At 40.9% G+C, this 22,485-nt stretch overlaps 1 protein-coding gene across 1 annotated transcript in view; it reads right to left on the bottom strand.

Annotated features, from left to right (window-relative positions):
* LOC126236351 (calpain-9-like) overlaps positions 1 to 22,485 on the bottom strand; it is a 1,155,357-nt gene that overhangs the window by 92,021 nt on the left and 1,040,851 nt on the right. Inside the window, exon 5 of the mRNA XM_049945582.1 lies at positions 6,352 to 6,492. Coding sequence (XP_049801539.1) covers positions 6,352 to 6,492 — 141 coding nt within the window. The remainder of the gene's footprint in view (positions 1 to 6,351; positions 6,493 to 22,485) is intronic.

The raw sequence follows: 22,485 nt of genomic DNA, 5'->3' as shown, positions 1-22,485 counted from the left end.
CAGTGTATTTTGTTTCCTATGTATGCGCAATATGTTACATTTATTTACGTTCACGGTCAATTGCCAGGGTCTGCACCATTCGTCAATTCTCTGGAGATCATTCTACAAATCGTTACTATCTTCTGGCGTTGCTGCTTTGTTACAGACACACGCATCATCTGCAAACAGCCTTATAGAGTATCTGACGCTTTCTACTAGATCACTTACAAACATATACTAAACAGTAACGGTCCTATCACACTTCCTTGCCGTACTCCGGGAATCACCTTAAATCTGTCGATTTTGTTTCCTTATCAGCGGCGTGCTGAGTTCTGTCTGCAAGGAAGTCTTGAATCCAGCCGCAAATCTGCTACGATACTCGATAAGCTTGTATTTTTGTCACTACATGGCAGTCACTACTTCCTGAAGTCAAGCAACACGTTGTCTACAGCGCTGTGGATCTCACGAGCGAAGAGAGCGAGCTGAGTTCCGCAAGATTTCTGTTTGCGGAATGCATGTTGATTTTTCGTTCCTCAATAACGTTGTAAACATCATAAAACATATTCCATAATTCTACAACAGACTGACGTCTACGACTTAGGCCTAGAATTTCCTGCATTTGTCCTCCGCTTTTTTTCAATCGCTAAGTACTTTTCGTTGCTCAAGAGACCTACGATATCCTGCGGCCAGAAGGGCAGCAAGTTATTTCGCATAATCTCTGTAGAATCTTAGTGCTATCTCATGTGGGCCTGCTGCCTTTCCGTTACAAAGCGAATGTAGCTGTTTTTCTATTCCGCGATCAGCTATCTCAATATCTTCCATTTCGAAGTTCGTACGATGATTGACATGATGGACCGTGCTATGGTATCCCCCCGTAAAACAATTTCGGAAGACCCAGTTCACTATTTCGGCCTTCTCTCTGTCATTTTCGTTTCGATGCCATTATGGTGACTGAAAAGAGCATTTCGAATCGATTACTGATTTTATGTAAGACTAAAACTTGTTAGGTTTTTTAGTCAGATAGGTTGACAAAATTTTATATCAAAGTCATTGATCGCTTCTTTTGTTACTCTTTACGTCAATTTTCCCTTCGTCCAGCTCTTTTAGCTATATTTTGACTTCTCTTGAATCTGTGATAAAGCTCTCTTTGATTCCCAGCAGTTTTCTAAAACGACTGTTAAGCCACAGTTGGTCTTTTCCATCTCTGAAGACCCTGCTCGTAACAAACTCGTTTAAGGCATACTGAACAATGCTTTTAAATTTTCTCCCTTGGTGCTCCCCAGCACTCAATGTTTGTTGTTGGCTATCACTCTTGCTAAACAAAAATATTTTCCTAACTTTTTTGAAATTTCTTGTAATACCAGTTGTCACAAATCTTGTCACAGCCTTATTATCACTGATACCCACCTCTACGTTACTGATTCGAAAAGTTCAGGATTGTTACTATGAGGTCTAAGACGTTACCTTCACGAGTTGGTTGTCGATTTGTACGAAGTAATTTTCATCAAGACTTTCAGAATACTGTCACACGAATCCCTAACTCTGGTACCAGTTTTGATATTATGACTCTCCCAGTCTATAACAAGTTGAAGTCACTCCCTAATACGACAGCATGATCAGGAAACTTATTCACGACAATGTGCAAGTTCTCTCGAAGCGCTGTGCCTCTACAGCTCCTGACGCAGGAGCTCTATAAAAGCCTACGATTACGATTTATGGCTCACGTTTGATTGTTAACTTGACACAAATAAATCAAATTCGGAATCGTGATAACCTCGCTAGATATTATCGCGTTCTATACGGCAGTAAATACGCCGTCACCATTGGCGACTAACCGGTCTTTACGATAAATATCCGAATTTCGGGTTTAGTTACTAATCCCTGTACATAATACTATCTAGGGATAATAGCCTTAAATGTTGTTGTTGTTGTGGTCTTCAGTCCTGAGACTGGTTTGATGCAGCTCTCCATGCTACTCTATCCTGTGCAAGCTTCTTCATCTCTCAGTACCTACTGCAACCTACATCCTTCTGAATCTGCTTAGTGTATTCATCTCTTGGTCTCCCCCTACGATTTTTACCCTCCACGCTGCCCTCCAATACTAAATTGGTGATCCCTTGATGCCTCAGAACATGTCCTACCAACCGATCCCTTCTTCTGGTCAAGTTGTGCCACAAACTCCTCTTCTCCCCAATCCTATTCAGTACCTCCTCATTAGTTATGTGATCTACCCATCTAATCTTCAGCATTCTTCTGTAGCACCACATTTCAAAAGCTTCTATTCTCTTCTTGTCCAAACTATTTACCGTCCATGTTTCACTTCCATACATGGCTACACTCCATACAAATACTTTCAGAAATGACTTCCTGACACTTAAATCTATACTCGATGTTAACAAATTTCTCTTCTTCACAAACGCTTTCCTTGCCATTGCCAGTCTACATTTTATATCCTCTCGACTTACGCCATCATCTGTTATTTTGCTCCCCAAATGGCAAAACTCCTTTACTACTTTAAGTGTCTCATTTCCTAATCTAATACCCTCAACATCACCCGACTTAATTCGACTACATTCCATTATCCTCGTTTTGGTTTTGTTGATGTTCATCTTATATCCTCCCTTTAAGACACCATCCATTCCGTTCAACTGCTCTTCCAAGTCCTTTGCTGTCTCTGACAGAATTACAATGTCATCGGCAAACCTCAAAGTTTTTATTTCTTCTCCATGGATTTTAATACCTACTCCGAATTTTTCTTTTGTTTCCTTTACTGCTTGCTCAATACACAGATTGAATAACATCGGGGAGAGGCTACAACCCTGTCTTACTCCCTTCCCAACCACAGCTTCCCTTTCCTGTCCCTCGACTCTTATAACTGCCATCTGGTTTCTGTACAAATTGTAAATAGCCTTTCGCTCCTTGTATTTTACCCCTGCCACCTTCAGAATTTGAAAGAGAGTATTCCAGTTAATGTTGTCAAAAGCTTTCTCTAAGTCTACAAATGCTAGAAACGTAGGTTTGCCTTTCCTTAATCTTTCTTCTAAGATAAGTCGTAAGGTCAGTATTGCCTCACGTGTTCCAACATTTCTACGGAATCCAAACTGATCTTCCCCGAGGTCGGCTTCTACTAGTTTTTCCATTCGTCTGTAAAGAATTCGCGTTAGTATTTTGCAGCCGTGGCTTATTAAACTGATAGTTCGGTAATTTTCACATCTGTCAACACCTGCTTTCTTTGGGATTGGAATTATTATATTCTTCTTGAAGTCTGAGGGTATTTCGCCTCTTTCATACATCTTGCTCACCAGATGGTAGAGTTTTGTCAGGACTGGCTCTCCCAAGGCCGCCAGTAGTTCCAATGGAATGTTGTCTACTCCGGGGGCCTTGTTTCGATTCAGGTCTTTCAGTGCTCTGTCAAACTCTTCACGCAGTATCGTATCTCCCATTTCATCTTCATCTACATCCTCTTCCATTTCCATAATATTGTCCTCAAGTACATCGCCCTTGTATAGACCCTCTATATACTCCTTCCACCTTTCTGCTTTCCCTTCTTTGCTTAGAACTGGGTTTCCATCTGAGCTCTTGATGTTCATACAAGTGGTTCTCTTATCTCCAAAGGTCTCTTTAATTTTCCTGTAGGCAGTATCTATCTTACCCCTAGTAAGATAAGCCTCTACATCCTTACATTTGTCCTCTAGCCATCCCTGCTTAGCCATTTTGCACTTCCTGTCGATCTCATTTTTAAGACGTTTGTATTCCTTTTTGCCTGCTTCATTTACTGCATTTTTATATTTTCTCCTTTCATCAATTAAATTCAATATTTCTTCTGTTACCCAAGGATTTCTACTAGCCCTCGTCTTTTTACCTATTTGATCCTCTGCTGCCTTCACTACTTCATCCCTCAAAGCTACCCATTCTTCTTCTACTGTATTTCTTTCCCCCATTCCTGTCAATTGTTCCCTTATGCTCTCCCTGAAACTCTGTACAACCTCTGGTTCTTTCAGTTTATCCAGGTCCCATCTCCTTAAATTCCCACCTTTTTGCAGTTTCTTCAGTTTTAATCTACAGGTCATAACCAATAGATTGTGGTCAGAGTCCACATCTGCCCCTGGAAATGTCTTACAATTTAAAACCTGGTTCCTAAATCTCTGTCTTACCATTAGATAATCTATCTGATACCTTTTAGTATCTCCAGGGTTCTTCCATGTATACAACCTTCTTTCATGATTCTTAAACCAAGTGTTAGCTATGATTAAGTTGTGCTCTGGGCAAAATTCTACCAGGCGGCTTCCTCTTTCATTTCGTAGCCCCAATCCATATTCACCTACTACGTTTCCTTCTCTCCCTTTTCCTACTACCGAATTCCAGTCACCCATGACTATTAAATTATCGTCTCCCTTCACTATCTGAATAATTTCTTTTATTTCATCATACATTTCTTCAATTTCTTCGTCATCTGCAGAGCTAGTTGGCATATAAACTCGTACTACTGTAGTAGGTGTGGGCTTCGTATCTATCTTGGCCACAATAATGCGTTCACTGTGCTGTTTGTAGTAGCTTACCCTCATTCCTATTTTCCTATTCATTATTAAACCTACTCCTGCATTACCCCTATTTGACTTTGTGTTTATAACCCTGTAGTCACCTGACGAGAAGTCTTGTTCCTCCTGCCAGCGAACTTCACTAATTCCCACTATATCTAACTGTAACCTATCCATTTCCCTTTTCAAATTTTCTAACCTACCTGCCCGATTAAGAGACCTGACATTCCACGCTCCGATCCGTAGAACGCCAGTTTTCTTTCTCCTGATAACGACATCCTCCTGAGTAGTCCCCGCCCGGAGATCCGAATGGGGGACTATTTTACCTCCGGAACATTTTACCCAAGAGGACGCCATCATTATTTAATCATACAGTAAAGCTGCATGCCCTCGGGAAAAACTACGGCCGTAGTTTCCCCTTGCTTTCAGCCGTTCGCAGTACCAGCACAGCAAGACCGTTTTGGTTATTGTTACAAGGCCAGATCAGTCAATCATCCAGACTGTTGCCCTTGCAACTACTGAAAAGGCTGCTGCCCCTCTTCAGGAACCACACGTTTGTCTGGCCTCTCAACAGATACCCCTCCGCTGTGGTTGTACCTACGGTACGGCTATCTGTATCGCTGAGGCACGCAAGCCTCCCCACCAACGGCAAGGTCCATGGTTCATGGGGGGGGGGGGGGGAGCCTTAAATAAGCGACGCTAATTCTGGGACCATGGACTCTCAAGCTGTTTATCAATATCACATTTATTTTTTTAATTTCTAGTCTGCGGGGACAAGCATTCTCTGGGAATAACGTGGCTGATGTATCTTCGATTTCGGCAGTGCGTCCCCGGAACTGTAACTGTAAAGCTCACTGTTATACCGGAGCCAAGGTAGCCCCTGAAGGCCAGCAACCCATATAACACCACAGAGGAACGAGGTTGTCTATGCCCAAGGCGTACTCAAAAGCACCGTGGTAAACACCGGCTATTTACATACAAGATAAGGGAAACAGACATTCCGAGAACTACTTCCTGCAGGGGGAGCTCGAGCCAAAACCTGATTGGCTGGAGAAAGCTATTTAGGGGCTAGAACTAGGCCCAAAGTTCAGTTCACGCCGAATGCCGACCTCGTGTACTGCGCCCGTAGAAGATTACGTCTTCGTCTCGGAATTGGACTGTTACTAGTGTGTGAGTGTATTACCACGAAAGTTTGTGGAAAATTAGAAGCGAACTTTTGTTTGCCTGAATTAGGAGACATTTTTTCGTTATTGTTACCTTTCGTTTGTATGTTCAGTCATCAACCTTGTGAACTTACTTCAATAAAAGTTGTTTTTGTGAAAAATTGAAAACTATTAGTCACAACACTCACAGTTTCACATATTATTTGTTTTATAACGGTATTAGAATCTTGAGTACTACTCCCTCTGCTGCTGTACGGTGCGAGAATATTTAAGTAGGTAGCGCCATTAAATATGCAGTAAGGATTACTTGTACAATATAGAAAAAATGCTAATGTGCGCGCGACTGAAAACGGATAGATTGGCGTTAACTACTTAAATATTCTCCAACAGTAGAGAAGCAGATAACGATTCTGACACTGTACTAAAAGAGGTGTACCCTTTTGAAAATGGGCTTTATGGGCCGAAACACGTCATGACGATAGACTAAATCTTCTTGAAACCATTCGTAGATGGTTGGATTACCCCTCAACGTTGCTGAAACGAATAGCAGCCACAGAGTTCAACAAGATCCAGAACGGTTAAAGTAACATCGAGATTAGTTGTAAAAGTTGTTGCTGCCACTTTGTACAGTGTGAGTACGGTAAGGCAGAGGCGCCCTGCGGGAGACTCACTTGGCGTAGGCCTTCTCGAGGAGCGCGGCCCAGAACTCGGTGGGGTTGGAGGAGTGCATGAAGACCAGCCGGCCGCGGAACGTGGGCAGCCGGTCGTCCACCAGCACCTCCCGCCACTCGCCGAAGTGCCACAGCCGGAACCTGCGGGCAGAGCACCACCAACAAACTCGAGGATCACGCCAGGAAAAATGTTAGCCATCCACTTTAAAGAACACGCTGGTTTGCAGCGCGGCAGACGGTTTATTTATCACCGGTACCAGGCCATCATGTGACTCTCCACCGCTCATGACGGTCATGGCAATGAAATGTTGTGCATGTTTCTATCGGTTGTATGACACCATCACAGTAAGATGAGTCGACATGGAGACGTGGCGTAACAGCACAAAGGAGCTATTACGCCTGGACGTACCCATAACCACAGTGTGAATGAAGTTTCCCAGAAGTTGGTGAATCAGACTGCAATATTGTTTCACAAGCTATACTCTCATACAGAGTGGTCAGAAACAGTCTGATAAGCTTGTAAGAGTGTTCCAGGGTAGGTTGTCCCGAGAAATAATTCTTAAGGAAAAAATTCGATACGTTTTGCCGTTTCCGTGTTAATTAGCATTGAAGTTGGCCAGTCAGGGCGTTGCATGCGCAATTTCAAACGTCCTGCTAGATGCAGTAAGCGTCAGTTGTTCCACAGCCTAGATGATAGCGCATTGAAACCGCTCAGCCTTTAGCTCGGGGTCCATCGTTATTACCGTCCCATGTCCAATTTTTGTATCGCTCTCTTCTACGATTTTAGGAAACCAAAGAATGACACGTTGGCGACACCGTCTTTAGCGGGTCGCTTGAATTTACGCGCGCATCGGTTTGATTGGCTAACTTCAATGTTAATGAATTCGGAAACGGCGCAACCTATCGTACTTTTTCCTCAACAGTTATATATCAGCACAACCTACCCTGCAACAAAAAAATGTTCAAATGTGTGTGAAATGTTATGGGACTTAACTGCTAAGGTCATCAGTCCCTAAGCTTACACACTACTTAACCTAAATTATCCCAAGGACAAACACACACCCATGCCCGAGGGAGGATTCGAACCTCCGCCCGGACCAGAGGCACAGTCCATGACTGCAGCGCCTTCGACCGCTCGTCTAATCCCGCGCGGCACCCTGCAACACCCTTCAAAGCTTTTCAGACTGACAATTCTGTATATTTTTCAATGTATTTCCTTTGTATGAATTGTAATGTATAAACAACTGCGTAAACGAGATCTTTTTAACGAATACTGGAACTTATCTGACTTGGATTACATGTATAAAATGACTGATCCGCGCATAGTACCGATTTATAGTAGCGATGGTCTAATGTTCGGTAATGAAACGTAGGAGACAAAGGTACCAGACGAAGGGATGGAGAGCTTGGTGTGAGATCAAGCCAAACCAGCGCGGGCACAGTCGTACCAGAGGTTCCGAGCAGAAGGAACCTAGGCTTAACGACATTACTGTGTATACTGCATAAGAAAAAGACACAATAAGCTCTATAGCACTATGTATTAGGTTGCAGAGATCAGGTCCCAAAAAGTACTATGTGTCACACGTATACACCAAGGGGCTGAATGAACGAAGTAGACGACATCACCCAACTCAGCGCACGATGTCACCGCCTTCAGGCAGAAAACACCAGTTAGTGCTCTAAATGCATGCCGAGTATATATAAATTGTTCCGCTGTATCAAATGTGTGTATAGGCTGTGATTAATCCAATTCATACTGTGTGAGCAGATTTATTTCCCAAATCCTAAAAAATTGAGCCTCCCTATCACTGAGTGGGAAAAATAACAAAAGAAAGAACTTAAGAACGATCGTCAAAGGTCTAAAGTAGGTTTTTTGTTCATTATATGAGAGACGTTTCATAAGCTAGTTTAAAGAAAATGGACCTACAGAATATGTTTTTCGCTATTTTAATACTTGCGAGTCGAAATGATAATTTCACTTCTTGCAGAATCTAGTAGTTTGAGAAAACAGAATTTAATTGTCATACTTAAAGTTTTACCGGCATGTAGAACATTTCATCGTATTCAGACTTACATCGGGACAGCAATATTTCCTCTTCCGCTATTTCCGCTGATAACCATACAATCGTTTTCAAGGCGAGTCGATGACCGAATCATCATTGCCAATGTATCAAAGATGAAATATCTAGTAGATTAACGAAATATTTAATTGCTGATTCCAAAGATCTATTTCATTATGTGTGACTGTGGTTAATGTTCCATTTCTGCGCGAATATTCTCCATGTTCTCCATCAACACAATCAGTACAATAGGTTTATCAACAAGTTTTCATCTCCATGTAATTTTAGGAATGAGAAAATTTCGTAGTTGTTACTCTTTTTATGTTGTACAGTCTTTTTGATAAAAAGCAGAGTTTAATACAGGTATTTCAAGAACGATTTTCTTTGAAGTAAAACCCTCCTCCATCATTCTTAATAAAGCTCGCAATGTACTGTACGCCACACGCAGCCACAGATCGTTTCTGACAAGCACAGAAAAATTCAGAGTAGATTATTTTTCATTAGTTGCTGCAACTGCTAATTTCAGTTTACTGTCGAGAACGTCAGTACACCAGACACAAAATAGTACGCTGAGCATGAGGTAAGTTACTTCTCTTTCAGGGCAGATCTCACTTTGCCTTCAAACGGTACGTAGTCAGATTTTCCAGATTTTGCGCTAAGTAAACAGATTAATTTACAGTGAACAGTGTTGGTTATCTTAAATAATTATTTTCTACTGTGATGAGCAGTGTTTTATTTTGTGGATACTTAAAGTCAGACATTGCCTTCATGTTACGTAACTTTCATAACATACTTCAGTATTGAGTTTCAGTTAGTTTTCACTGAGCGCATAATTTATTTCTTTTGGTATTTAGTTAGCTCCATTTTCATTATTTCAAATTCAGCATTTAACGAAGGGTAAAATTTTATTTGGTGACACTGTTCACATGCGCAATACAGGGCCAACCAAGAGTAATTTTTGCTGAGTATTTGAATACAATATCTAAAGATCACGTTACTCGAGGAGAAAGTTCCTGGAAAAAGAATATTCAGTAATTCACATATCTAGATAAATTACATAGAAAGCTTACAACATTAATGAGGATGGAATGTACTTACATATTTAAGAGACTCAAAATGTTTGCTATTGCTCTTATATACCTCGCGGTGGACGATCTTTGAGCACTTTCTCCCACCAGGAACTGCTACAAACGCGAACTGCCAAATGTCTACAAGAGATAATGTGCCGCTCGCAGCCATGTAACACGGCATCAAAACAGAGGTCGTAAAAAGATGCAGCCGGCAGGAAGGATTCAATGACAGTCGGTTCTGAACGCGGTAGGAACTGTCAGCGAATGCAGGTCCAACTCAACCACTTTGCGAGCAAACATTGTGAAGAGCAGGGAATCTTTGGAGCCGAGTACCTTGCTAAACGTCATTGATCACAGCGGCTTATACGGGTGCACGTTGTCAATGGGCTACAAACACACAAACTGAACAGAATCTAGGCTCGCGGGCCGGCTCATCACGTGATGCGACAGCAGCGCTCCTAGCCCACAAAGTCAAAACTATAGTGCCCGTGATTCATGTTTATGGGCAAACACATCGATATGAATGGTGTGAATGGCACCCCTTTCCCGACATGCCATTAAACATGCTGTTCTTTACGTACTTTCATTTTATATTCAACCCGTCTTCAGACGTTTACGCGTACATTTATTCACGTATCGTGAACATTCTTTCCTTGCAGTTTTACGATTGCTGTCTTAAAAAGAACAATTGTAGAATTGTGCAACGCTGTTCGTAAGGAAACAATGTTCACGGCACTTAAATAAATGTAAACATCTGAAGATGGGTTACCGAGTGAGGTGGCGCAGTGGTTAGCACACTGGACTCGCATTCGGTAGGACGACGGTTCACTCCCGTCTCCGGCCATCCTGATTTAGGTTTTCCGTGATTTCCCTAAATCCTTTCAGGCAAATGCCGGGATGGTTCCTTTCAAAGGGCACGGCCGATTTCCTTCCCCATCCTTCCCTAACCCGAGCTTGCGCTCCGTCTCTAAATGACCTCGTTGTCGACGGGACATTAAACACTAATCTTCTCCTCCTCCTCCTCCTCCTGAAGATGGGTTGCCAATTGTCCTGAAATGTCATCGTGGAAAAATAAACCCTACAGAAGCAAATGGTTGCAGTAATTCATTATAAATTACCTTGAATATCGACTGTTGTGATGTTTCAACACGTCAACAATGGATAAGAATTATTTACTAATATTAATAGGAGAAGGACCTGAACAACAAAAGACGGCATTGAGACAAGCAGTCAGAGTCGACACGCAGTTAGAAGTAACTTTGCGATTTTTGGCCACAGACACCTCAACAGAATGTTTAAAATTTTGTGTTTTAATGTACAAAAAAAACTGTTAGCAAACATTTTTTAAATATTTGTCAAAACAGACTTTTGATGACTGATCGTACAGGCATGGGTTTTTTCCGTAACACTACTCGGGTGATAAAGGATAGCAGCTCACTGATAGATAACTTCTTTATAGGCCAAGATAAGTTTAACCAGATAAATGCTCAGCCTGTTGAGAATGGTCTTTCTGATCATGGTGCACAGCTAGTTACAATATATGACATAGCTCCATTCAGCAATACTAAACAGTCCTCCAAAGTAGTACGTTCAGTCAACGATTTAACAATTGCAAATTTCAGGGAAAGCCTACAGCAGTTAGACTGGGATGAGGTGTACCGCGAACCTGATGCCAATTTAAAATATAATTTATTTAATGACATTTTTGTAAATGCATTTGAAAACTGCTTCCCCAAGAAAATAGTTAAATATACTCGTAAGAAACCTTGTAACAAACCATGGCTTACTAAGTGGGTATAAAAATATCTTGTAACCAGAAAAGGGAAATGTATCTGACAGCAAGAAAGAGTAGTGACCCAGAAACTATCAAACATTATAAAAACTACTGTGTTATATTACGAAAAGTTATTAAAAAATCCAGAAGTATGTGTATCATGTCTGAAATCAGCAACTCTGATAATAAAATTAAAACAATTTGGAATATTATTAAAAGAGAAACAGGTCAGCCAAGAGCACAGGAAGTATTACCATCAAATTGAATGAAAACTTTACGAACAAAAAGTCAGAAGTCGAAAATGTTTTTAATAATCATTTTCTAAATGTTGTGGATATAGTAGGATCCAGGTGTTCATTAGAAGATGCTAGGCTGTTAATGGAAGAGGCCATACCTATGCAATTTGATACAATTGAAATCTCACCCACTTCTCCCTCTGAAATTAGGAAAATAATAAACTTGCTTAAAAGCAAAAACTCACATGGAATTGATGGCATTTCAAGCAAAATACTAAAAACTTGTTCTCAACAGATAAGTAAGATTCTCAGCCACCTGTGTAATAGCTCTCTGGAACAGGGCATTTTCCCTGATTGACTGAAATATGCTATTGTTATACCTTTGCATAAAAAGGGGGATAGATCTGATGTCAACAATTACTGTCCAATCTCCCTTCTAACAGCTTTATCCAAAATTTTTGAGAAAGTAATGTATTCTAGAGTAGCTTCACATATCTGTAAAAATGAAGTACTAACAAAATGTCAGTTTGGTTTCCAGAAAGATTTTTCAACAGAAAATGCCATATATGCTTTCACCAATCAAATTTTGAATGATCTGAATAACCGAACACCACCCATTGGGATTTTTTGTGATCTCTCAAAGGCGTTTGATTGTGTAAATCATGAAATTCTGCTAGACAAGCTCAAGTATTGTGGCATGAGTGGGACAGTGCACAAATGGTTTAATTCGTACCTAACTGGAAGAGCGCATAAAATTGAAATAAGCAGTGCTCATAATATGCAAAGATCAGCACATTCCTCAAAATGGGGAACTATCAAGAATGGGGTTCCACAAGGGTCAGTCTTGGGTCCTTTGTTGTTCTTAATATATATTAATGACTTGTCATTCTATATTCATGAAGAGGCAAAGTTAGTTCTCTTTGCTGATGATACAAGTATAGTAATCACACCCGACAAACAAGAATTAACTGATGAAATTGTCAATACTGTCTTTCAGAAAATTACTAAGTGGTTCCTTGTAAATGGACTCTCACTGAATTTTGATAAGACACAGAACATACAGTACCATACAGTGAATGGTATGACGCCATTAATAAATATAGACATTAATCAGAAGCGTATAGCTAAGGTAGAATATTCCAAATTTTTAGGTGTGTCCATTGATGAGAGATTAAATTGGAAGAAACACATTGATGATCTGCTGAAACGTTTGAGTTCAGCTACTTATGCAATAAGGGTCATTGCAAATTTTGGTGATAAACATCTTAGTAAATTAGCTTACTACGCCTATTTTCACTCATTGCTTTCTTATGGCATCATATTTTGGGGTAATTGATCACTGAGGAATAAAGTATTTATTGCACAAAAGCGTGTAATCAGAATAATAGCTGGAGTCCACCCAAGATCATCCTGCAGACATTTATTTAAGGATCTAGGGATATTCACAGTAGCTTCTCAGTATATATACTCTCTTATGAAATTTGTAATTAACAACCGAACCCAATTCAAAAGTAATAGCAGTGTGCATAACTACAATACTAGGAGAAAGGATGATCTTCACTATTCAAGATTAAATCTAACTTTGGCACAGAAAGGGGTTAATTATACTGCCACTAAAGTCTTTCATCACTTACCAAATAGTATCAAAAGTCTGACAGATAACCAACAAGTATTTAAGAAGAAATTAAAAGAATTCCTGAATGACAACTCCTTCTACTCCATAGAGGAATTTTTAGATATAAATTAAGAAAAAAACAAAAAAATTATAAAAAAGTAAAAAATAAAAAAATATAAAAAACACAAAAAATAAAAAAGTTGTTATATTAACTTAAGTATGTTGTTAAATTAACTTAATTATGTCATGTATTGGAAAATTTGACTCGTTCCACATCATTACGAAATATCGTATTCATGATCCATGGAACTAGTATTAATCTAATCTAATCTAATCTAATCTACTAAATGAATTAAGTTGCCATATGAAACTTCCTACACTGGCGCACATTTTTAATCTGTCTGGAAGTTTTTATCAGCGCACTCTCCGCTGCAGAGTGAAAATCTCATTCTGGGCCATGATATCTTTGTTCATTTTAAAAAAATTTAAAAGTCTACACGCCTTGAACTTAATATTATTAGCTGTATTGTACGGAAGCAAAAGTGGATAAATGCGAGCAACAGACGCGAATATCCAAAAATGCCTCACAGTCGGAAGAAAATGCGATCGCCTCGCCCTCTCTCGCTCTCTTTCCCACGAAATTCTTCCGCCGGACGAATTGAAGCCAACCGCGGCCCGGATCCGGCAGATATTATACTTCACTTTTGCCCAGAATATACTTAGTGCCAGTTCAGTTTGACCATTTTTGCTCGGACTGTTGCATTTTGTCAGACATTTCATAGAGTAGGAATACAGCATCGAGGGCCAAACATAAAAAAGAGCCACCACTGCTCTTCTGAACGCGTACGAGCATGTCGGAGTTTCTCCGAAAAATAACTTTCGCCGATGGTATCCGGATGGCCATTAAGATGGCTCCGCTGCGCATTCCGGTTGGCTGCGCTATCGAGGGAAACAGCGGCCGGCGCCGCGTCAGCTCGCGAGGTATCGATAGGATCGCACAGCGCAGCACGCCTTACTTACTGCCCATTGTCGGGCCGGCACCGCTTCCTCCAGAGATTACATTGTTCACGGCAAACGCTGCATAACACCGAAACGGGCCACCTCGCACCAGGCCAGACGCTTATGCAATGATGGACTGCTGCGGTCTCGGCCCACCGTGCGCGTATCACTTGGACAGCGAGTAAGTCCTCTTCGTTCACGTGCACTCTGAAGCCTCGTGGTTTTTTTTTAATTTTTTATTATTTTAGCGAGTTTCCCGTTGTAGTGGGCTCAGCTCATAAAGATTAACTGCTCATCCACGAACTGGTTTAATATAGCTGATTCAATGGTTCACGGCCGTCGCGTCGGATAATGTTGTGGAAGCTGCACAGTATTTCGACGAGACAGCTGCTCGTCATCTTCAGGTGCTTACTGAGGTGTTGCTGCAATGGGTCGCCAATAAATATGCTGACTCACTAGAAGAGCGTCAGTAAGCACCTGAAGATGACGAACAGCTGTCTCGTCGAAATACTGTGCAGCTTCCACGACATTATCCGACGTGACGCCCGTGAACCATTGAAGCACTTACTACGTCGGGAAAGTCTTAAACAACACATCTGGTTCATTATAATTTCCGTACTCGGTGACTTTCTGGCGGGTGCAGAAGATCACATGTACAGTCGTGGACAAAACGAGCGAGACCCCTCGCCTTTTCGTTATGCTGATCCGCACGGCTTTAAAGTCTGCTACACAGCATAACAGGCAAGGCGACGAAGTGCTACCAACATACTATGCGCAGGCGTGAAATTGACAAACTATCTGAACTTTTTTAGACTGTATTCCATAATTTGTAAGACTATATTAATGCTGATTAGTGCGTTAAATACAACACGTAAATATAAGACAGAACTGAAAGAACAAACGCTAATTGGTATGAACTGGACAAATAAAAATGAATTTCAACTTATCGAGATGACTTAACTGTTTCAGTAAGACAAAGAACCCGAGATCGTTACGAAGTAGCAAAATATTATCCGCATTCGGCCGCGAAACGGTCTGTGTCAACGTTCAGACCAGTCATACTGGATTACCGTTGCTGACCTACCATGAAAGTGTGCAAATTTAGCAATGCGTGAAGATTCATAACGAAATTCAGTTAAAAATCATTCAGTGCCACGCTTAAGTCAATTCCATTATTGACAGAACCGGAAAAAGTAGGCAGTAACATGTATGAAATTCTACAAGAGTGTCATATTGACATGCACAGGGCGCCAGTACAGAATAAAGGTAGCGATAAAACGTATTGGGTGCGCGAGAATTTCTTAAAATTGCTTTACTGATATTCTACCTGCCTCCATAGAGATTAGAACCGAAAACAAACCAGACCTTCCTTTCACTATGCTAGCAGACAACCTAGGCAAACAGCCCTCTATTATTACCCCAGACATGAACAAGCCGGCAATTTCGAAATGAAAATCTGCAGTTTCTGTTGCATAGAGCTTTCTGGACTCAAAAACATGAATTTTCTTCCTTTATGTCACCGCTTATGTGACAATCATTCGGGATGTTTATCGAAATAACAAATTACTGTTATTAGAGAGTAAATTTTGTAGGATAATTCTGCACCACCCCAGGAAATAAACGGCTACATAGCTGCCAAACGTATTCTGCATTGTTTCGAATTCTCCACTAGACTCGCCACAGCCAGAAAACGTTCATTAGCAGAAGTGTTTCTTAAGCTAGCTAGCAATGAGAATGTTCGTACTTCTAAAACGCGGTGGCATTAATACTGGGATGTGAATTACCACGTGTATAGGCAAATACATTCTATTTGCATTCCTGTAAACGTGATTTGGATCGAAAACGTAGCTACGACTAATATGCTTATGTATCGACAGCAACTAGAACATTTCGAATAAAGAGTAGCGGGTGTTATTTATGCGGCCCTCATCTTCAGTGTTTTCGTTGTTAGGATTTCGTCACCTAAACCGGTAAAAACGGAACCCTACTAGTCTCACTTTCTTGACCGTCTATCGGTCTACCCAACCCTTAAAACCCGTTTACCTCCAGAACGGGTGGACATAATAAGCGGAAATGTATCGCACTTCTTGCTGTAACCGGTCCCATGCTGGTGTAAAAAAGTGAGCTTCTATGTCAACGCAATCAAAAGATAAGACGGTTTATGTAAAGAAAATTTACGCGAAAGGTCAAAAAATGGCTTCAAGAACTATGCGACCTAACTGCTTAGGTCATCATCCCCTAGACCTAGAACTACTTAAACCTAGCTAGCCTAAGGGCATCACAGACATCTATGCCCGAGGTAGAATTCCAACCTGCGACTGAAGCAGCCGTGCGGTTCGTCACTGAAGCGCCTGGAACCGCTCGGCCACCGCAACGCGGCGAAACCCTACTCACCTCATGTATAATGATAATATATACTGTCTAGTGAGGATAAACTGTATTCGCCAGCAACTCAGATCGTTTGCTCACGGAACTTTTACGAAGCTACATTCAAACTTTGTCGAAGTCGTCTGCAATATCCATTACAAACACCCTAGGAACTTCGTATGCGATATCCACTTCTGAAGACGCTGGCAGATACTGCAGTACTATAACAAGTAGGTGGGAATTTATTGTTATTGGTCCACGCATGACACTTTATTTCAATATCAATTTAACGCACCTAGGTGTTTGTATATGCCTGAAACTATTGAACAAAAAGTAAATAAACAACAAACGAGCCGGCCGCGGTGGTCTCGCGGTTCTAGGCGCGCAGTCCGGAACCGTGCGACTGCTACGGTCGCTGGTTCGAATCCTGCCTGGGGCATGGATGTGTGTGATGTCCTTAGGTTAGTTAGGTTTAAGTAGTTCTAAGTTCTAGGGGACTTATGACCACAGCAGTTGAGTCCCATAGTGCTCAGAGTCATTTGAACCATTTTGAAACAGCAAACAACTTCGATGTTTAAATCAAATGAAAGTCACATGTCGTAATTAAAACATAATTTCGTCGTTACATCTACATGACTACATCAACAGGATTTCTTGGCAATCCGGACTTACGTGCCTGGCAGAAGGTTAGGGTTATTTCTCTACCGTCCCACTCATTAACAGTGTGCGGGAAAAAGGACCACTTAAATCTTTTCTTGCGAGCCTTGAATTACATTATTACTATGGTTTCTTCCTGTGTTCCCGAGGAAATACCCCGATCTTGCTGAAACTTCGCTCAGTGAAAGCGGGGACAAAATAAGCGAACACGTGTCTCGGCTTATCTGCTTACACTCTACCGCTTCTGAGAAAACGACGGTCAAAGTTTTCAATGCGCTGTTACTATAGGGTAGACACCTCTTAGCGGGTAAGCATTCAACTGGAGCGGTGGCTCTGCGGCTACCATAGCGATTTCTGAACTTTGCGCTGCGAGTTCGAAACCCGGTTTTTCCTTTTTTTTCCCCTCACTCTCTGAATTATCTACGAATGTTTATTCCAATTTATGTTGAAACACTGTTGTCGTTATTCGTCAGTTAATTTACTGTGTAAAGAAATAAGTTAAAAAGGGAACACACAGTGCGTAGTGGGGCGATCACTCTGTTGTAGAAATAATTCAGAAGCCAAGATCGCTTAAATATTGTTTACTGGATAACCGGTTTCAACACACTAAAGGTGCCATCATCGGATCTGAATGTAGATTAACATTTATAAAATATTTGGTTATAACGATACATGAGGCAGCCCAGATGATGTTAGATCAGCTTGTCTCATTCGTTTATTACTTTTTAATTCATTAATTACACATAAAGTTAATTGGCGAATAATGACAACATTATTTCAACATAACTTAGAAAAAAACATTCGTAGATAATTCTGATAGAGAGGCAGGAAAATAAAATAATTAAAAAACCCAATATGGTATCGAACACGGGAATCAGTGTTAAGAAGGAACGACGGTAGCCACCGCTTCAATTGCGTTCTCGGCTGCAGAAGGTATCTACACTAGAGCAACAGCGCGTTGATAACTTTGACCGTCGTTTTCTCGGAAACGGTCGAGTGTCTGCAGATAAGCCGAAACACATGTTCGCTTATTTTGTCCTCTCCTTCACTGAGCAAAGTTTCGGGACAATCAGCCTATGACATTTGGCGAGTTCCCCTCGCTCGTCGAGTCGCTTCTTACGCCCGGCGAGAATTATGTATGCCTCCGAGTAAACTGCGCCACCTGGAAACACGGCGAGCGGGGATAAACACGTTTTCCTTCTTATAAGGCAACCTTCTACAGATAATATTCACGAAGTGTTCTTCAGGTTGCCTCAGATATTTCAGAAATGTTTCTTGCCTCAGGCCTGCCGCATATGCAAAACGTAAACATTTCATTTCATGTAATATTTATCAGGATAAGACATGACAAGAGTGGACCAGTCACTTCTGAGAAAAATTAGAGATTCTAAGTTGCTCCACTATGTAATGACACGGGCACGGGCTTGCGATCTGTCTTTTATGCCATCGATTTCCGTGTTACACATACTTGGCCACTGCGTTGCGGCTGCCATCTTGGAGGAGGCAGTCTGTTTCCTGCCAGCGCTGTTTCCGCAGCCAATATTAACCGCGACGAATCATTCAGTCAACGCTAAATGGCCCATCTGGCTGAGGCAGACAAGGGCGCTATAATACTCCATGCAGAGGGATCTTCAAATGCCGACATAGCGAGAACTATGGGTCTTCACAAGTCGACGGTAGCCAGGTGGATCAGACGAAAGGAAGAGAGTGGTAACTTGAATGGGAGGCCTCATGGCCGTCGCCGCAAAACAACGCAAGCTCAGGATCAGCAGATACGCCGTTTCAGTGAGAACCACCCATTTGTCAACGCACGACAAATCAGCAAATTCATGAAGCTTGGAATGAGTTACTTGAATCTCCTAGTTCTGTGGCTCGAGTTGTGGGCTCAATGCCCAACAGACTTCCAGCTGTTGTGGAAGCCAAAGGAGGCTATACGCGATTTTTTTTTTACAGACTTATGTTTTATATAATTTCAAGGAAACGCAATAAGTGGAATGGGGACAAACAAATTAATTCACAGCAAGATATGTAATATTTAATTTGATAAGAGAAGAAATACTCACCTTATATATTCATTCAGTCTCTATAAAATACGTGACACACGTGTGTATGCAAGAAGGGTACAAAACAGTTCAGCACAAAATAAAAATGTTGAGGAGAAGCTCCCCGATGAAGACGTAATTGCAGAACAAAGGTTGGGCTAGAAGGAGAGGTAAGGAGGCCCGAAAAAGCAGAACAAAATCAAATACCCAATAGACTTTGAGTAGTTGTCGCAGCAAAGGGCGGTTGGTATATGCGATTCGGAGCAACTGTACAAGAATAGTTTTATTTACTGATTTTTGAGGCTTTATTTTGTGACGGCTAAACAGTGCTGCATCATGAGACCCGCTATTTTTCCACATGTGGCTAAACATCAGAGCTGAAAAAATTTTGAGAGGTACCGAAGTTCTCTGGAAGAGTAAAGTGTTTTAGACAAGAAGATGATTTTTAGTTCATTTCATTTTAACCATTCACACTATGCTTCGACATTCTAATCTTTGATTTCATTTTATTATTACGTATCTTTCCTTCAGTGAAAGTCAACGGTAGTAAGTTTCAAGATATGAAGAATAACTGGAAGTTTTTAATTTGTGGAATAGCGTATTTAACAGTTCATATTTTCAACAAATCTGTAGTTATAGGACATATTAAGAAGCAAGTAAAAATGGCACTGTGGAAAGATCAGGTTGGCCTCTAAAGGGTAACGACGGTAAAATAGCAAATACTAAACAATGGGTAACAACTATTGTTGATGGTGAGTAGCCGTAATCGATATGTCACTTTTCCGTAATTGTATTTCTGAAGTTTATCGTCAATCCTAGGACTGACATCGATACTCTGTTTTACGTAAAGAATACAACCTTCAAAATTTATTTAGCAGCGCAGAATATTAAATCACAGTTTATAGATCAGGAACCTAATCCAACTGCCTTTAATTTTATTCTCACGGATGACTTTGGGACAGTAAATAACAAGAGAAATAACAAAACTCTCAGAATCAATATAGAGAATTCAAGTGTCCAGTGGATTCAAAAGTTTGCTATAATAGCGATTAATTGCTTTTACAGACTCCTTCATGCCTACATTTTCTATCAGACAATGTTTGAAACTAGAACTAAGAAGGTAAACAATTTTTCCACAAATTGTCAAATTGGAAGTCGGAGAGACAGTTACACAAATTACGATGACAACAAACGTTTTTCAAGTAAACTGATCACAGGAGGAATCCAACGTATTTATTGTGAGTTACATGCACAGTATGTAAACTGGCAACGCCACCAACACACAATACCACTAACAAGGGAACATCCCCATCGCACCGCCCTCAGATTTAGTTATAAGTTGATACAGGGGATAGGCCTTGAAAAACTGAACACAGATCAATCGAGAAAACAGGAAGAAGTTGTGTGGAAGTATGAAAAAAATAAGCAAAATATACAAACTGAGTAGCCCATGCACAAGATAGGCAACATCAAGGATAGGGTGAGCTCAGGAGCGCCGTGATCCCGTGGTTAGCGCACGCAGCTGCGGAACGAGAGGTCCTTCCGTCAAATTTTCCCAGGAGTGAAAAGTTTAATTTTTATTTTCAGACAATTATTATCTGTCCGTCCGTCCGTCCGATGCGAGGTAACCGCGCCGTAGTATGATGACGCTACACCTAAAAAACATCGAAAGACATGACGTCAGTCGACTATAGCGCACGGAAGAGAGAGTATTCCTGCTAATGAGGCTCCCTGGCTGGCAGTTAACTGTTCGCTACTTTGGACGAGAGTGCATTAAATACGTGCGATGCATTGCGTGGGCAATATGAATCCAGCAAATATAGCTCGTGACTCCAATAACAATGTCAATGAATATTTTCCGAACTGTAAGGCATCGGAAAGTTCCTTAAGGGATCGAACGATTGTCGAACATTTGTATGATTATTTCCTACATTTGTTGAATAACAGTACGTGTGGTGATGATTGTCTGAAAATAAAAAAAATCAAACAACTAACCCGAGGGAAGACTTAAACCAACGACCTCTCGTTCTGCAGCTCCTCACGCTAACCACGCGACCACTGCGCTCCCGTGCTTAAGCTATCCTTGATGTTGCTTATCATGCACACGGACTACTCAGTTTGTTTGGTTTGAATATTTTTTTCATAGGTCCACACAACTTCTTCCTGTTTTTCGAATGATCTGTGTTCAGTTTTCAAGGCCTATCCACTGTGTCAACTTATAACTAAATCTGAGGAGGGTGCGATGGGAAGGTTCCCTTGTTAGCTATGAAACAACTGTAGCAAAACGGAGCATCCTCGTTATCCATGTGATGGATAAGACGACTAATTCGCAACATAAATGTCAATGTAAGCATCAGTTTCTGTTGGAACGTGCTTCCCGGACCAAATAACATATATTTCCTACGTCTTCAATGCGAATCATGTAGCAAATGTAATTTAAAGGACATAAAAATATCGAGTGAATTTACTAAAATAATTATGAACCACTTGAATTTGCATTCAACAGGCAATGTTCAGAAGTCTGGTGTAGGAATACTGCATGCTCTAATTCGAAACAACAAAAATCAACAGAGTAACTATTATTGAACGTCATCAGGTCACTCATCGAGCATTCCTATGCAGTACTGTTACTGGTGACGTGTTATGATGCCTTTATCGTTAACTTCCTAAGAAGAAATGAAAGGCTGAGCCCCACCAAAAGACGTAAACTCGAGGAAAGAGTTGCGTGAACATATTATTTTACATCTGATAAATCCAAAAGTGTGTTTTGGGCTACGAATTCTGCCCCCAGGGTGTGTGCAACACAGCTGGAATTTGTTGCCAACAACTGAGACACCTTTCGGTCACAGTGTAAGAAAATCGAGCAACAAAACTACATCACCTGTGCTACTGCATGATAACGCACTATGTTGATTTGAGAAACAAAACTATCCAGGAGATTGATAGGAAAGTCGTCTCTCAGGCACATTTGTATTGATAGGGAAGTCCTCTCTCAAGCACTTGTCCCTCTCGTCATATATTTGTAAAATTTTACCTTTCCCACTCTAGATCGATCAACCGTCAAGGCAATTCATTTCTAGACGAAAATACTTTTAAAACTACTCTGGTTTATTGACATCGTTAGAACAAGTAGGTTTCTACAGGCGTAGAATTTGTAAACAACTTTAGCATTGTCATATCATTTTAGATATCGTGAAAGAAAATTCTGCTGCTAATTAATTTCTCTTTGATAATTACTGTTGCGTTTAGTAAACTAATGGAAAATGCAATTAAAATATTCACTGTACTAATACAAACTAAAGTCAGCTTAATAC

The sequence above is a fragment of the Schistocerca nitens genome, chromosome 2, assembly GCF_023898315.1.
Source record: "Schistocerca nitens isolate TAMUIC-IGC-003100 chromosome 2, iqSchNite1.1, whole genome shotgun sequence".
In the NCBI taxonomy this organism is placed as follows: domain Eukaryota; kingdom Metazoa; phylum Arthropoda; class Insecta; order Orthoptera; family Acrididae; genus Schistocerca; species Schistocerca nitens.
The sequence above is the reverse complement of the archived record's forward strand: the minus strand, read 5'-3'. Positions and strand labels throughout refer to the sequence as shown.